The sequence below is a fragment of the Notolepis coatsorum genome (assembly GCF_963971535.1).
Source record: "Notolepis coatsorum genome assembly, chromosome: 4".
Taxonomy (NCBI): Eukaryota; Metazoa; Chordata; class Actinopteri; order Aulopiformes; family Paralepididae; genus Notolepis; species Notolepis coatsorum.
The window spans coordinates 95,055,680-95,073,364 of NC_140168.1; the positions used below are offsets into that span (position 1 = coordinate 95,055,680).

The 17,685-nt window shown below is 51.6% G+C and overlaps 1 protein-coding gene across 1 annotated transcript in view; it reads right to left on the bottom strand.

Moving 5' to 3' along the window:
* Positions 1-236: 236 nt before the first annotated feature.
* pex1 (peroxisomal biogenesis factor 1) overlaps positions 237-17,685 on the bottom strand; it is a 113,776-nt gene continuing 96,327 nt past the window's right edge. The window contains exons 29-32 of the mRNA XM_084312037.1: positions 13,574-13,855; positions 12,356-12,550; positions 3,014-3,144; positions 237-547 (exon numbers count right to left, since the gene is read on the bottom strand). Of these exons, the coding sequence (XP_084168163.1) occupies positions 463-547; positions 3,014-3,144; positions 12,356-12,550; positions 13,574-13,855 (693 nt within the window). The 3' untranslated portion in view covers positions 237-462. The remainder of the gene's footprint in view (positions 548-3,013; positions 3,145-12,355; positions 12,551-13,573; positions 13,856-17,685) is intronic.

The following is a 17,685-nucleotide window of genomic DNA, read 5'->3' on the forward strand; positions in this document are numbered from 1 at the left end:
ACCTACTTACCTTGTACTATCTTGTATCTTGTACTTTTTATATTGTATCTTATAGTTGTATCTTATCGGACTGTGAAGCTCTGTATCCCCCCCCCCATGCTGATTTGAATTTCCCCAAGGGGATTAATAAAGGATCATCTTATCTTATCTTTAAGTTAGAACTAAGATGAACCTTTTTCAAGTATATGAATGCATGATTATTTAATAAATAGATACGGGTTGAGGAATCTTTAACTAAAGATGTTATTTATTATAGCAAGTTTTCTATACAGACACATTCATATTCAATTCAATATTCAAGTCAATATGAAACAATTATTCATATCAAACCCAATCTCATTTACATAGACCCCATGGGGCGTGCAATTGATTACAAATTAATAAATTATTGATAACGGTGTTACAAATAAACCAACCATTAAACGAATATAAAAGACTCGTATGAAAGAGACATGCGCTTGATCACGCAAGCGTCACGCGTTGGCCATGTTGGAATGTGACAGGATTCTGTAATCTGCCCTCCCCGGGCCCACCGAAGGCTTCATATCTGGAGAGAGAGAGAGAGGGGGAGAGAGAGAGGGAGAGAGAGGGGAGAGAGGGGAGAGAGAGTGAGAAGGAGAGAGAGAGAGGGAGAGGGAAAGAGAGAGGGAGAGAGAGAGGAGAGAGGGGAGAGAGAGAGAGGGAGAAGGAGAGAGAGAGAGGGAGAGGGAGAGAGAGAGAGAGAGGGAGAGGGAGAGGGAGAGGGAGAGGGAGAAAGAGAGATTTTGTTTTATACATTTTGAAATGTTTGATCAAATATTTCTATTGAAACATCTATTGGAAGTTCACTTTGAACACTTCCATTAACATGCAGTCCAGTGTAATTTTGATGAAGTGATTCTTGACTAGTCGTGCTGACAGGTCGTGTCGTGTCTCTAGTCGTGCTGACAGGTCGTGTCGTGTCTCTAGTCGTGCTGACAGGTCGTGTTGTGTCTCTAGTCGTGCTGACAGGTCGTGTTGTGTCTCTAGTCGTGCTGACAGGTCGTGTTGTGTCTCTAGTCGTGCTGACAGGTCGTGTCGTGTCTCTAGTCGTGCTGACAGGTCGTGTCGTGTCTCTAGTCGTGCTGACAGGTCGTGTCGTGTCTCTAGTCGTGTTGACAGGTCGTGTTGTGACTAGGCTGACCCCTATTAGTAGAATAGTCGACTAATCGATTGAAAGGAGCCGTAGTCGACTGCCAACCTCTTAGTCGAATGTAAAAAATAAAAGAAAACATTTATTATAATCTTTTATCATTCTTTTCAAAAGAAAAGAGGCCTAGAAGCGTGGCTAGCGCTAATGGCACGCATACCAGAGGCTAACTGCCTACGAAAACAGGCACAGAGGCACTGAAAGAGGATTTCACCCATCTAATGAACACACTAGACTAGACAAATATCAAGATGTATCCATCAGTGGACCAATTGCATGCTTTTGCAGAGGACAAGAAGCCTTCAGTCGACTCCTTCAGACATTAAGCACCCCCACAGCCCAAATGGAATGATACAAAATAAATAAATAAAATAAAAAAAAGTTATACTTTTTTTTTCTTTTTTTTTTTTTTTCATAGTCGACTAATAGTCGACTATCGGCTAATTTCGGCCAATCAAAGTCGACTATCCAAATCCTTAGTCGGGGACAGCCCTAGACTCTAGTCGTGCTGACAGGTCGTGTTGCGTCTCTAGTCGTGCTGACAGGTCGTGTTGTGTCTCTAGTCGTGCTGACAGGTCGTGTTGTGTCTGACAGGTCGTGTTGTGATTCTAGTCGTGCTGACAGGTCGTGTCGTGTCTCTAGTCGTGCTGACAGGTCGTGTCGTGTCTCTAGTCGTGCTGACAGGTCGTGTTGTGATTCTAGTCGTGCTGACAGGTCGTGTCGTGTCTCTAGTCGTGCTGACAGGTCGTGTCGTGTCTCTAGTCGTGCTGACAGGTCGTGTCGTGATTCTAGTCGTGCTGACAGGTCGTGTCGTGTCTCTAGTCGTGCTGACAGGTCGTGTCGTGTCTCTAGTCGTGCTGACAGGTCGTGTCGTGTCTCTAGTCGTGCTGACAGGTCGTGTCGTGTCTCTAGTCGTGCTGACAGGTCGTGTTGTGATTCTAGTCGTGCTGACAGGTTGTGTTGTGTCTCTAGTCGTGCTGACAGGTCGTGTTGTGTCTCTAGTCGTGCTGACAGGTCGTGTTGTGTCTCTAGTCGTGCTGACAGGTCGTGTTGTGTCTCTAGTCGTGCTGACAGGTCGTGTTGTGTCTCTAGTCGTGCTGACAGGTCGTGTTGTGTCTCTAGTCGTGCTGACAGGTCGTGTTGTGTCTCTAGTCGTGCTGACAGGTCGTGTTGTGATTCTAGTCGTGCTGACAGGTCGTGTCGTGTCTCTAGTCGTGCTGACAGGTCGTGTCGTGTCTCTAGTCGTGCTGACAGGTCGTGTTGTGATTCTAGTCGTGCTGACAGGTCGTGTCGTGTCTCTAGTCGTGCTGACAGGTCGTGTCGTGTCTCTAGTCGTGCTGACAGGTCGTGTCGTGATTCTAGTCGTGCTGACAGGTCGTGTCGTGTCTCTAGTCGTGCTGACAGGTCGTGTCGTGTCTCTAGTCGTGCTGACAGGTCGTGTCGTGTCTCTAGTCGTGCTGACAGGTCGTGTCGTGTCTCTAGTCGTGCTGACAGGTCGTGTTGTGATTCTAGTCGTGCTGACAGGTCGTGTCGTGTCTCTAGTCGTGCTGACAGGTCGTGTCGTGTCTCTAGTCGTGCTGACAGGTCGTGTCGTGATTCTAGTCGTGCTGACAGGTCGTGTCGTGTCTCTAGTCGTGCTGACAGGTCGTGTCGTGTCTCTAGTCGTGCTGACAGGTCGTGTCGTGTCTCTAGTCGTGCTGACAGGTCGTGTTGTGATTCTAGTCGTGCTGACAGGTCGTGTTGTGTCTCTAGTCGTGCTGACAGGTCGTGTTGTGTCTCTAGTCGTGCTGACAGGTCGTGTTGTGATTCTAGTCGTGCTGACGGGGTGTGTTTGATTCGACTCACAGGCTGGCGTATCTCCTCCAGTCTGCCTGGCTGAGGGAGGGGCTGGTGACGGCCAGGGCGGAGGTCATGTGGGCCTGACACAGCAGCAGGCCCGGCCGGCTGGACCCGGAGTGGACGTGGACGCTCTCCTCCTGCACGAGCACACGAATGAAACAAACGCACCCGTGCAGGCAGCGTGTTGCTTATTGACAGCGGAAGAGTGCAAAAATGCTTCCGCATTCGTCACCGCACGCCAGTACGGTAATGCGCCTTTCCTTTTCCTTCGCCCAGGTGCACCGGCGTGCTCGCGAGGTGCTCGCGCCGCGCTCGCACGCACATGAGATCCCCGCTTGGTTCGACACATATTAACACGCTTTGGTTCATAATCACGCTTTGGTTCATATTAATCACATATGCTTTGGTTCATATTAATCACGCACACGTGATGGACGCAGCAGGCGATCACTCCTACTGTTATTCAGCTGCGCCGAGGTACATGATTGATTGATTGATTGATTGATTGATTGAGCACTACTGAGCTAACATCAGTAGACAAGTAGAGGTTGAGTACTTTATTATCTAAACATGGTAAGTTAGAGTGTTGTGTTCACTCATAGTTAAATACAGTAGAGGTTGAGTACTTCATTATCTAAACATGGTAAGTTAGAGTGTTGTGTTCACTCATAGTTAAATACAGTAGAGGTTGAGTACTTTATTATCTAAAGATGGTAAGTTAGAGTGTTGTGTTCACTCATACAGTAGTTAAATACAGTAGAGGTTGAGTACTTCATTATCTAAACATGGTAAGTTAGAGTGTTGTGTTCATTCATAGTTAAAGACAGCCGAGGTTGAGTAGTTTCTTCTGATATCACTTTCAAACTCCAAGTGATTTAGATCCAAAACATTTTCTAACAATACATGTATATTCCATAGTAAAGTACAGTTGACAGCTGCGTTAACGTTACAATGTGTTGTGTTCACAACACTGTTTAGTCTGTGACGACGCGTCGCGATAATATACATGTATATTCCATAGTAAAGTACAGTTGACAGCTGCGTTAACGTTACAATGCGTTGTGTTCACTCATAGTTAAAGACAGCCGAGGTTGAGTAGTTTCTTCTGATATCACTTTCAAACTCCAAGTGATTCGTTGCAATGTACGCGGAAATGCTGCATTTGTGTTGCTATGTACATATGCATTTGTCTGAGCGGAGCGAAAGGAAAGGCGCATTACCGTACTGGCGTGCGGTGACGAACGCGGAAGCATTTTTGCACTCTTCCGCTGTCAATAAGCAACACGCATGCAGGCACGCACACAGACACGTTATACACAGACATACACACATAAAATCCAACACTATATCACATAAACTAATGTATAAATCATCATATGTATCCCATAAATACTGTATCATATTCTAAATAATAAGCTGTGTATACCAACTATGGGGTGCCCTTTGCCATGTATGCGTGTATGGATATGTATGTATATGTATATATGCAGAGCAATGCTATAAACATCATGTAGTCATACATGTATGAATATGGGTAGGTGTGTATGTATGTAGACATGTGCAGGTATATATGTGTATAGTAATGCATGTATGTAAATGAAAAAATAAATAAAACGTAAGTCTTCAGGGGTAGGGCCCGACAAGCCTAGTGCTTCTCCCTAGCCCTTTTCAGACAATTGGACAATGCTGCAATAGCAGCTGGTAAAACTTTGGCAATTTATGGAATGACCATTGTTACGTGTCCAATATCCGAAAATAAAAATGAACTGAACTGAACTGAACATGATCGAACCACATCGTCATCATCACCATCATCATTCATTCTCTTGTGTTGAATTGGGCTGGGTTAAAATAGATTCTTCCAATTTGAATCGATCTTCAATTGAATAATCTGATTACGATTCATAAAATTCTAAAAAAGATTTAATATATTATGCTATATTGTGTTTTGACTGCTGTAGTGCGTTGGTCATGTTAAATAAAAAAGTACATTCATGTAACTGCTTTGCGGTCAATTCTTAATATAAACGTTCATATTTGTAATAATGCACCAGGTTAGAGGGTTCCTTGTACAATTTACAGCATTAGTTCTCTGAGAATCTTTCATATCCATGCACATTTTTTATTGTGACTGAAATATCCCTATAACTGAATCGATCGGAAATCAAATGGAATCAGGATCTTGTGAATTGGAGTGAAATGGCTTGGGGAGAATGAGTGGCAGCTCCCAGCCCTAATGCAGAATGAGTGGGGGGTCCCAGCTCTAGTGCAGAATGAGTGGCAGCTCCCAGCCCTAGTGCAGAATGAGTGGGGGGTCCCAGTCCTAGTGCAGAATGAGTGGGGGGTCCCAGCCCTAATGCAGAATGAGTGGGGGGTCCCAGCTCTAGTGCAGAATGAGTGGGGGGTCCCAGCCCTAGTGCAGAATGAGTGGGGGGTCCCAGCCCTAATGCAGAATGAGTGGGGGGTCCCAGCCCTAGTGCAGAATGAGTGGGGGGTCCCAGCCCTAATGCAGAATGAGTGGGGGGGTCCCAGCCCTAGTGCAGAATGAGTGGGGGGTCCCAGCCCTAATGCAGAATGAGTGGGGGGTCCCAGCCCTAGTGCAGAATGAGTGGGGGGTCCCAGCCCTAGTGCAGAATGAGTGGGGGGTCCCAGTCCTAGTGCAGAATGAGTGGGGGGTCCCAGTCCTAGTGCAGAATGAGTGGGGGGTCCCAGCCCTAGTGCAGAATGAGTGGGGGGTCCCAGCCCTAGTGCAGAATGAGTGGGGGGTCCCAGCCCTAGTGCAGAATGAGTGGGGGGTCCCAGCCCTAGTGCAGAATGAGTGGGGGGTCCCAGCCCTAGTGCAGAATGAGTGGGGGGTCCCAGCCCTAGTGCAGAATGAGTGGGGGGTCCCAGTCCTAGTGCAGAATGAGTGGAGGGTCCCAGCCCTAGTGCAGAATGAGTGGGGGGTCCCAGCCCTAGTGCAGAATGAGTGGGGGGTCCCAGCCCTAGTGCAGAATGAGTGGGGGGTCCCAGTCCTAGTGCAGAATGAGTGGCAGCTCCCAGCCCTAGTGCAGAATGAGTGGGGGGTCCCAGCCCTAGTGCAGAATGAGTGGGGGGTCCCAGCCCTAGTGCAGAATGAGTGGGGGGTCCCAGCCCTAGTGCAGAATGAGTGGGGGGGTCCCAGCCCTAGTGCAGAATGAGTGGGGGGTCCCAGCCCTAGTGCAGAATGAGTGGGGGGTCCCAGCCCTAGTGCAGAATGAGTGGGGGGTCCCAGCCCTAGTGCAGAATGAGTGGGGGGTCCCAGCCCTAGTGCAGAATGAGTGGGGGGTCCCAGTCCTAGTGCAGAATGAGTGGGGGGTCCCAGCCCTAGTGCAGAATGAGTGGGGGGTCCCAGCTCTAGTGCAGAATGAGTGGGGGGTCCCAGTCCTAGTGCAGAATGAGTGGGGGGTCCCAGCCCTAGTGCAGAATGAGTGGGGGGGTCCCAGCTCTAGTGCAGAATGAGTGGGGGGTCCCAGTCCTAGTGCAGAATGAGTGGCAGCTCCCAGCCCTAGTGCAGAATGAGTGGGGGGTCCCAGCCCTAGTGCAGAATGAGTGGGGGGTCCCAGTCCTAGTGCAGAATGAGTGGGGGGTCCCAGCTCTAGTGCAGAATGAGTGGGGGGTCCCAGCTCTAGTGCAGAATGAGTGGGGGGTCCCAGTCCTAGTGCAGAATGAGTGGGGGGTCCCAGTCCTAGTGCAGAATGAGTGGGGGGTCCCAGTCCTAGTGCAGAATGAGTGGGGGGTCCCAGCCCCAGTGCAGAATGAGTGGGGGGTCCCAGCTCTAGTGCAGAATGAGTGGGGGGTCCCAGCTCTAGTGCAGAATGAGTGGGGGGTCCCAGTCCTAGTGCAGAATGAGTGGGGGGTCCCAGCCCTAGTGCAGAATGAGTGGGGGGTCCCAGCCCTAGTGCAGAATGAGTGGGGGGTCCCAGTCCTAGTGCAGAATGAGTGGGGGGTCCCAGCCCTAGTGCAGAATGAGTGGGGGGTCCCAGCCCTAGTGCAGAATGAGTGGGGGGTCCCAGCCCTAGTGCAGAATGAGTGGGGGGTCCCAGTCCTAGTGCAGAATGAGTGGAGGGTCCCAGCCCTAGTGCAGAATGAGTGGGGGGTCCCAGCCCTAGTGCAGAATGAGTGGGGGGTCCCAGCCCTAGTGCAGAATGAGTGGGGGGTCCCAGTCCTAGTGCAGAATGAGTGGCAGCTCCCAGCCCTAGTGCAGAATGAGTGGGGGGTCCCAGCCCTAGTGCAGAATGAGTGGGGGGTCCCAGCCCTAGTGCAGAATGAGTGGGGGGTCCCAGCCCTAGTGCAGAATGAGTGGGGGGGTCCCAGCCCTAGTGCAGAATGAGTGGGGGGTCCCAGCCCTAGTGCAGAATGAGTGGGGGGTCCCAGCCCTAGTGCAGAATGAGTGGGGGGTCCCAGCCCTAGTGCAGAATGAGTGGGGGGTCCCAGCCCTAGTGCAGAATGAGTGGGGGGTCCCAGTCCTAGTGCAGAATGAGTGGGGGGTCCCAGCCCTAGTGCAGAATGAGTGGGGGGTCCCAGCTCTAGTGCAGAATGAGTGGGGGGTCCCAGTCCTAGTGCAGAATGAGTGGGGGGTCCCAGCCCTAGTGCAGAATGAGTGGGGGGGTCCCAGCTCTAGTGCAGAATGAGTGGGGGGTCCCAGTCCTAGTGCAGAATGAGTGGCAGCTCCCAGCCCTAGTGCAGAATGAGTGGGGGGTCCCAGCCCTAGTGCAGAATGAGTGGGGGGTCCCAGTCCTAGTGCAGAATGAGTGGGGGGTCCCAGCTCTAGTGCAGAATGAGTGGGGGGTCCCAGCTCTAGTGCAGAATGAGTGGGGGGTCCCAGTCCTAGTGCAGAATGAGTGGGGGGTCCCAGTCCTAGTGCAGAATGAGTGGGGGGTCCCAGTCCTAGTGCAGAATGAGTGGGGGGTCCCAGCCCCAGTGCAGAATGAGTGGGGGGTCCCAGCTCTAGTGCAGAATGAGTGGGGGGTCCCAGCTCTAGTGCAGAATGAGTGGGGGGTCCCAGTCCTAGTGCAGAATGAGTGGGGGGTCCCAGCCCTAGTGCAGAATGAGTGGGGGGTCCCAGCCCTAGTGCAGAATGAGTGGGGGGTCCCAGTCCTAGTGCAGAATGAGTGGCAGCTCCCAGCCCTAGTGCAGAATGAGTGGGGGGTCCCAGCCCTAGTGCAGAATGAGTGGGGGGTCCCAGCCCTAGTGCAGAATGAGTGGGGGGTCCCAGCCCTAGTGCAGAATGAGTGGGGGGTCCCAGCCCTAGTGCAGAATGAGTGGGGGGGTCCCAGCCCTAGTGCAGAATGAGTGGGGGGTCCCAGCCCTAGTGCAGAATGAGTGGGGGGTCCCAGCCCTAGTGCAGAATGAGTGGGGGGTCCCAGCCCTAGTGCAGAATGAGTGGGGGGTCCCAGCCCTAGTGCAGAATGAGTGGGGGGTCCCAGTCCTAGTGCAGAATGAGTGGGGGGTCCCAGCCCTAGTGCAGAATGAGTGGGGGGTCCCAGCTCTAGTGCAGAATGAGTGGGGGGTCCCAGTCCTAGTGCAGAATGAGTGGGGGGTCCCAGCCCTAGTGCAGAATGAGTGGGGGGGTCCCAGCTCTAGTGCAGAATGAGTGGGGGGTCCCAGTCCTAGTGCAGAATGAGTGGCAGCTCCCAGCCCTAGTGCAGAATGAGTGGGGGGTCCCAGCCCTAGTGCAGAATGAGTGGGGGGTCCCAGTCCTAGTGCAGAATGAGTGGGGGGTCCCAGCTCTAGTGCAGAATGAGTGGGGGGTCCCAGCTCTAGTGCAGAATGAGTGGGGGGTCCCAGTCCTAGTGCAGAATGAGTGGGGGGTCCCAGTCCTAGTGCAGAATGAGTGGGGGGTCCCAGTCCTAGTGCAGAATGAGTGGGGGGTCCCAGCCCCAGTGCAGAATGAGTGGGGGGTCCCAGCTCTAGTGCAGAATGAGTGGGGGGTCCCAGCTCTAGTGCAGAATGAGTGGGGGGTCCCAGTCCTAGTGCAGAATGAGTGGGGGGTCCCAGCCCTAGTGCAGAATGAGTGGGGGGTCCCAGTCCTAGTGCAGAATGAGTGGGGGGTCCCAGTCCTAATGCAGAATGAGTGGGGGGTCCCAGCCCTAGTGCAGAATGAGTGGGGGGTCCCAGCCCTAGTGCAGAATGAGTGGGGGGTCCCAGCCCTAGTGCAGAATGAGTGGGGGGTCCCAGTCCTAGTGCAGAATGAGTGGGGGGTCCCAGTCCTAGTGCAGAATGAGTGGGGGGTCCCAGCCCTAGTGCAGAATGAGTGGGGGGTCCCAGCCCTAGTGCAGAATGAGTGGGGGGTCCCAGCCCTAGTGCAGAATGAGTGGGGGGTCCCAGCCCTAGTGCAGAATGAGTGGGGGGTCCCAGCCCTAGTGCAGAATGAGTGGGGGGGTCCCAGCCCTAGTGCAGAATGAGTGGGGGGTCCCAGTCCTAGTGCAGAATGAGTGGGGGGTCCCAGCCCTAGTGCAGAATGAGTGGGGGGTCCCAGCCCTAGTGCAGAATGAGTGGGGGGTCCCAGTCCTAGTGCAGAATGAGTGGGGGGTCCCAGCTCTAGTGCAGAATGAGTGGGGGGTCCCAGTCCTAATGCAGAATGAGTGGGGGGTCCCAGCCCTAGTGCAGAATGAGTGGGGGGGTCCCAGCCCTAGTGCAAAATGAGTGGCAGCTCCCAGCCCTAGTGCAGAATGAGTGGGGGGTCCCAGCTCTAGTGCAGAATGAGTGGGGGGTCCCAGCCCTAGTGCAGAATGAGTGGGGGGTCCCAGCTCTAGTGCAGAATGAGTGGGGGGTCCCAGCCCTAGTGCAGAATGAGTGGGGGGTCCCAGCCCTAGTGCAGAATGAGTGGGGGGTCCCAGTCCTAGTGCAGAATGAGTGGGGGGTCCCAGCCCTAGTGCAGAATGAGTGGGGGGTCCCAGTCCTAGTGCAGAATGAGTGGGGGGTCCCAGTCCTAGTGCAGAATGAGTGGGGGGGTCCCAGCCCTAGTGCAGAATGAGTGGGGGGTCCCAGTCCTAGTGCAGAATGAGTGGGGGGTCCCAGTCCTAGTGCAGAATGAGTGGGGGGTCCCAGTCCTAGTGCAGAATGAGTGGGGGGTCCCAGTCCTAGTGCAGAATGAGTGGGGGGTCCCAGCCCTAGTGCAGAATGAGTGGGGGGTCCCAGCCCTAGTGCAGAATGAGTGGGGGGTCCCAGCCCTAGTGCAGAATGAGTGGGGGGTCCCAGCCCTAGTGCAGAATGAGTGGGGGGTCCCAGCCCTAGTGCAGAATGAGTGGGGGGTCCCAGTCCTAGTGCAGAATGAGTGGGGGGGTCCCAGCCCTAATGCAGAATGAGTGGGGGGTCCCAGCCCTAGTGCAGAATGAGTGGGGGGTCCCAGCCCTAGTGCAGAATGAGTGGGGGGTCCCAGCCCCAGTGCAGAATGAGTGGGGGGTCCCAGTCCTAGTGCAGAATGAGTGGGGGGTCCCAGTCCTAGTGCAGAATGAGTGGGGGGTCCCAGCCCTAGTGCAGAATGAGTGGGGGGTCCCAGCCCTAATGCAGAATGAGTGGGGGGTCCCAGCCCTAGTGCAGAATGAGTGGGGGGTCCCAGCTCTAGTGCAGAATGAGTGGGGGGTCCCAGCCCTAGTGCAGAATGAGTGGGGGGTCCCAGCCCTAGTGCAGAATGAGTGGGGGGTCCCAGCCCTAGTGCAGAATGAGTGGGGGCTCCCAGCCCTAGTGCAGAATGAGTGGGGGGTCCCAGCCCTAGTGCAGAATGAGTGGGGGGTCCCAGCCCTAGTGCAGAATGAGTGGGGGGTCCCAGCCCTAGTGCAGAATGAGTGGGGGGTCCCAGTCCTAATGCAGAATGAGTGGGGGGTCCCAGCCCTAGTGCAGAATGAGTGGGGGGTCCCAGCCCTAGTGCAGAATGAGTGGGGGGTCCCAGCCCTAGTGCAGAATGAGTGGGGGGTCCCAGCCCTAGTGCAGAATGAGTGGGGGGTCCCAGCCCTAGTGCAGAATGAGTGGGGGGTCCCAGTCCTAGTGCAGAATGAGTGGGGGGTCCCAGTCCTAGTGCAGAATGAGTGGGGGGTCCCAGTCCTAGTGCAGAATGAGTGGGGGGTCCCAGCCCTAGTGCAGAATGAGTGGGGGGTCCCAGCCCTAGTGCAGAATGAGTGGGGGGTCCCAGTCCTAGTGCAGAATGAGTGGGGGGTCCCAGCCCTAGTGCAGAATGAGTGGGGGGTCCCAGCCCTAGTGCAGAATGAGTGGGGGGTCCCAGCCCTAGTGCAGAATGAGTGGGGGGTCCCAGCCCTAGTGCAGAATGAGTGGGGGGTCCCAGTCCTAGTGCAGAATGAGTGGGGGGTCCCAGCCCTAGTGCAGAATGAGTGGGGGGTCCCAGTCCTAGTGCAGAATGAGTGGGGGGTCCCAGTCCTAGTGCAGAATGAGTGGGGGGTCCCAGCCCTAGTGCAGAATGAGTGGGGGGTCCCAGCCCTAGTGCAGAATGAGTGGGGGGTCCCAGCCCTAGTGCAGAATGAGTGGGGGGTCCCAGTCCTAGTGCAGAATGAGTGGGGGGTCCCAGCCCTAGTGCAGAATGAGTGGGGGGTCCCAGCCCTAGTGCAGAATGAGTGGGGGGTCCCAGCCCTAGTGCAGAATGAGTGGGGGGTCCCAGCCCTAGTGCAGAATGAGTGGGGGGTCCCAGCCCTGGTGCAGAATGAGTGGGGGGTCCCAGCTCTAGTGCAGAATGAGTGGGGGGTCCCAGTCCTAGTGCAGAATGAGTGGCAGCTCCCAGCCCTAGTGCAGAATGAGTGGGGGGTCCCAGCCCTAGTGCAGAATGAGTGGGGGGTCCCATCCCTAGTGCAGAATGAGTGGGGGGTCCCAGTCCTAGTGCAGAATGAGTGGGGGGTCCCAGCCCTAGTGCAGAATGAGTGGGGGGTCCCAGCCCTAGTGCAGAATGAGTGGGGGGTCCCAGCCCTAGTGCAGAATGAGTGGGGGGTCCCAGCCCTAGTGCAGAATGAGTGGGGGGTCCCAGCTCTAGTGCAGAATGAGTGGGGGGTCCCAGCCCTAGTGCAGAATGAGTGGGGGGTCCCAGCCCTAGTGCAGAATGAGTGGGGGGTCCCAGTCCTAGTGCAGAATGAGTGGGGGGTCCCAGTCCTAGTGCAGAATGAGTGGGGGGTCCCAGCCCTAGTGCAGAATGAGTGGGGGGTCCCAGTCCTAGTGCAGAATGAGTGGGGGGTCCCAGTCCTAGTCACCAACCTGGAGTCCTGGACTGATTTTCAGGACTCATGACTCGAGCATTGACTGCATTGGGACTCGGAAGGTGCAGACGAGGACTCAGACTTGTTCATTGATGAATACAGTTATTAATACTGTAGTGGCTCAACTCACGTTGTTCCTCCTGTAGTGGCTCTTGATGACGCCGACGTCCAGCAGGAGGCGCTCTAGCTGCTCCGGGCCCAGCTCCTCGTAGCCGCCGCGCAAGGAAGACATGTAGGCCGGGGGGCAGGGGTCACCGGGGTCACGCACCGACGCCCCCGTGAGGTCGTGGGTCACGGAGTCTGGCCCCGAGGCACACTGGGAGTTCTGAGAAGGGAGGAGGGAAGGGAGACGAGAGGGAGAGTCACAACATCAAACGACATGTCACTTTTCTTTTTCTTTCTTTTCTAGTGTGTATCTAGTGTGTATCTACTAGTGTGTATCTACTAGTGTGTATCTAGTGTGTATCTAGTGTGTATCTACTAGTGTGTATTTAGTGTGTATCTACTAGTGTGTATCTAGTGTGTATCTACTAGTGTGTATCTACTAGTGTGTATCTACTAGTGTGTGTCTAGTGTGTATCTACTAGTGTGTATCTAGTGTGTATCTACTAGTGTGTGTCTACTAGTGTGTGTCTAGTGTGTATCTACTAGTGTGTGTCTAGTGTGTATCTACTAGTGTGTGTGTATCTAGTGTGTATCTACTAGTGTGTGTCTACTAGTGTGTATCTACTAGTGTGTATCTACTAGTGTGTCTAGTGTGTATCTACTAGTGTGTGTCTAGTGTGTGTCTACTAGTGTGTATCTACTAGTGTGTGTCTACTAGTGTGTGTCTACTAGTGTGTATCTACTAGTGTGTGTCTACTAGTGTGTATCTACTAGTGTGTATCTACTAGTGTGTGTCTACTAGTGTGTGTCTACTAGTGTGTATCTAGTGTGTATCTACTAGTGTGTGTCTACTAGTGTGTATCTACTAGTGTGTGTCTAGTGTGTATCTTCTAGCTGCCATCATTGTCAAAAGATATAATTTGGTATAATGTACGTTTCTGTAGTAGTTCAGCAGAAACGCAACACAAGGCGAACTAGAGAGACACCTGCAGGACAGGAGGCTAGAAATAAGGTTTAGCAAACATCCCCACACATCCACTGATGAAAGGCATAGATTAAAATATCCATTGTGGAATATTAACTCCAGCTACATAAAATAAGTAGGACTAAAACTAGTAAAAGAGTAAACAGAACATGAAATGTGAATGGCTAAAACTAATAAAAAGAACATAAAATAAGAAGGGCTAACTAGTAAAACAGTCAAATGCATCTATAAGCACACAATTATAGCCCGATCTCTCACCAGTCCTGAAGGCAGGGGGTTCCCCAGCTCTGACTCGTAAGAGCTCCCAAAGTACAGCCTCCAGGGGTTGCTGCTGCCGCTGCTGCTGTGGTGTTGGTCCGGCTCGGCCTGGAGCTCACTGTGGTCCAGCAGAACCAGGGACTGGTCCAGACCCAGACCCAGACCCTGACCCGGACCCAGACAGGGGTCACCCTCCCCGGCCGAGTCGTCGGAGTCGCTGCTGTGGTTGAGGAAGATCATGGAGGACAGGCTCATGTCGCTGTCGGAGCCGGAGGTCAGCTCCTGGTCACAACACACAGAGAAGAGGAGAAGAGAGGGGGGAGAGGAGGGGAGATAGGGGAGATAGGGGAGAGGAGAGAGGGGAGGAGAGGAGAGGGGGAGAGGAGAGGAGAGGGGGAGAGGAGAGGGGGAGAGAGGATAGGAGGATGGGAGATAGGGGAGAGGAGAGAGGGGAGGAGAGAGGAGAGCATGAAAACATCGGCATAACATTAGCATACAGTTGACAGAATAAAAGCAATGCATAAAGTGCAGACATAAGAATAGGTATAAAAGACAATAAAAGTAGTGCAACATAAAAAGTGCAGACATAAGAATAGGCATAAAATAAGTACAATAAGTATAGTGTTGTTACTTTGTTTTTTGAACGCACACCCACAAAATGTGTAATTTACTGGTTCGCAAAACTAAATCTTTTTATAATTTGTTTATTTATTCATAAAGCTGAAAAATATAAAATTTTCTCTCAGAATGGTTTATTCTCAGGCCATTGATTGATTGACAACTTTATTAACAGATTGCAGAATGGGTACAGTACAGTACAGCTCAAAACATACAATTTTTATTTATTTTTTTATTATCTTTCTTCCCCTCCTTTTTCCCGATTTTTCTCCCATCCCACCCTTCCTGGTTGTTGCGTACTTTCCCCTACTGTTGGTCCGGGAGACCGGAGACTGTCACATGCTTTCCTCCGACGCATGTGCAGCCTGGGGCAGGCCAACCTGGCCGCGCAGGTTCTCACCGGGGAGAGTGTAGCGTGAGGGAGGCCACACTATCTCTCCTCAGATCCAACCCTCGCTGAGCAGGCGCCCCGACCGAACTGTAGGGGTCGCTGTCCACAACGCCCAGGACCCACCCTTCAGCTTCCCACCCCCTGATACAGCCAATTGTATCAGCGTGAGAGGACAGCCAAGCTGATAGCAACGCCGGGAGCTGGATTCAAACAGGCGAATCCTAGTGTCTCCCGGTGTTGGTGACGAACGTAATCTCCGTGCGCCACCTGCCCCCCCTAAAACATACAATTGTTAACACTTTAAGGACCAGCCACGAGTTAACTCGTGTTTCGATTCCACCCGTTGAGGACCAGAGCCAACGAGTTAACTCGTGGCAAGTTGTTATTGTTTTATTCCATATTAATAACGGTATTAACGTCCCCGATCGACTTGCAGGATCTACCCGCATATTTGATTTCGCTCCACTGCAGTATCATTGAGGCAGAATGGGAACATTATTTTTTTTATTGTCTAGGGGCGTTTCATATGAGCCTGGATCCCAGCCGAACATCCTCCATCTTTGATCACGTTACGGAACGCAGATTTCAGCCTGGAATAATGGGATTTATGATCAGCCAATGGACATATCGATCTACCAGATGCCAATGACTAATGACGAAATGCTGCCGGTGATCACATGGGCTGACGGTAGGATACTATTCACCCAAATTACAGCCGGATTGGATATTGTTGTAACACGCAAGTGATCGATCAGTGAAAATGGCTACTTGAACACACACTATATTGCTAATCAATAATACTAATCGGCCTCCCCCGCCGCCCCCATTTCATCCATAGATGCTCTGTAATAGTCCGGATGCTACGCAGTTTGTTTTATTTCATTCGTATATATACAACAGAAATGGCGTTTGATATAACGTGACTAGCCTTTAGCCTCATATCTAGCTTCCCAGAAAAAAGACGAGACGAAAACTGCGATAAAGCTTATATTCACGATGCTATAAAATGACAACCAACCGATGGATTCTTATTTTCTTTAAGCCATTATGAAGGCACCGTTTATGCACTCAAGTGACAATGAGAATGGACAGATAGCAATACTATAAAGTATATATATAGCTGTTAAAAAGTACATCGGTTTGTTGACAAACCATGGTCGTCCAGAACCATATTACACTGCAAACCGTGGTCGCCAATGTGTTAAGGGGATGCAGACCAGAGAAAGACTTTCGTCTCGTTTACATCAGGGTCCCCCATTTTCAATTCATCATAACATATATGACATACATGACATACAGATAGACAGTACTGCTACATCTAAACATTTATGACATACCAGATTTGCAAATACAGTACTGTTTGTGATACGAAAATAGTCCAGAAAAGAGAGTATATACATTTGACGTAGAAACTGTACATTGGACCATATAGACCTACTTTCAGAGTAAATCATGTTTCAGTGCGTGGAGAGGAGAGTGTTGTTTTGAAAGAGCAGATTATCTTCCGAGATGCTAAACAAGCAGAAGAGCCGGCGAGGTTCTATGGTTACTGTTACTGATAAAAAACGTATAAATAAAATCATTAAAAAGGCTGGCTCAGTGATTGGCCTCCCTCCTCCTGATTCCTTGGAGATCATTATTGCCAAGCGAACTAGAACTAAATTGAACACCATTCTATCGTTTTTCAGTATTTTTTGCTCCCATCCCAATTGAGTCGTTATGCCAATTCCCTTCCTGGTCATTGCGCGCATTGCCCCACTGTCGGCCTGGGGAGGGTGTAGAACTACCACATGCCTCCTCCGATACATGTGGAGTCAACCAGCCGCTTCTTGACAGCGAGGACTCTCACTGGGGGAACATAACGCGTGCAGAGGTTCACGCTATTTCCCCCCGATCCCCTTCCTGTTGAACAGGCCCCCCGACAGACCAGTAGGAACCGCAGTTTACAACGACCAGGACGCGTGAATACTTTCGGCAGCCAACATGCCCTTCCGCGTTGCTCTGATTGGCCGAGCGGGCGCATGCGCATGAGCCGCGACAAGCTCCTCAGCCAGGCAGGAATACTAAACTCCCCTTAACGCAATTTATACAAATGGAAGTATTGATTACGCCGTAACGAATCATTAAAAATATATACCGTTAACTGGAATATGTTGTTTCTTTACACATATGTTGGATTATGTAATTGGTTTGTCATGACAAACCAATAAAAAATCGCGAATTAACCGGTGGCTACAACAACACACAGTAACTACATGCATCATTGTTTACAATGAACGGTGTGGCTAATCTAATTGACATCCAAGGACAACGATGTAAATAAGTCATTGCGCCTTTTCGTTCCTATCCTTGACAAAAGCAAATATGTGATGTAATGATCTGTATATGTTTTGTTGTCTAAAATAAATACCATACCATACCATGCATGTAGTTACTGTGTGTTGTTGTAGCCACCGGTTAATTCGCGATTTTTTATTGGTTTGTCATGACAAACCAATTACATAATCCAACATATGTGTAAAGAAACAACATATTCCAGTTAACGGTATATTTTTTTAATGATTGGGCGTAATCAATACTTCCATGCATATAAATTGCATTAAGCGGAGTTTAGTATTCCTGCCTGGCTGAGGAGCGCGTCGCGGCTCATGCGCATGTGCGCGCTCGGCCAATCAGAGCAACGCGGAAGGGCATGTTGGCTGCCGAAAGTATTCACGCAACCAGGACACATACCCGCCGGCTTCCCACCCGCTAACACTGCCAATTGTGTTAGTAGGGACGACTGACAAAGCCGGAGGTACTGCTGACAGCCGGATTCGATCCCAGAGTCTCTGCGCTACCCAGCCGCCCGCCATTCTATCTTTTGAAGGCCACCCTCTGTACAAGCTAATTTATTGATAGGTTTTTGATGCCTCAATGCTCTACTGAGCGACTGAGAAGGTCCTTTGTTCCTGCTGCGGTTAAATTATTTAACGGACACCGCTCTGTGTTGAGAAGCTCTCTTCTTCTCTTCTTTTTACCGTGTTATGTAACTTGTACTGTATGTAATTGTTTCTTGTTTGTGTATTTGTATTCGCTCTGGTGGCAAACCATGTTTCCCCTC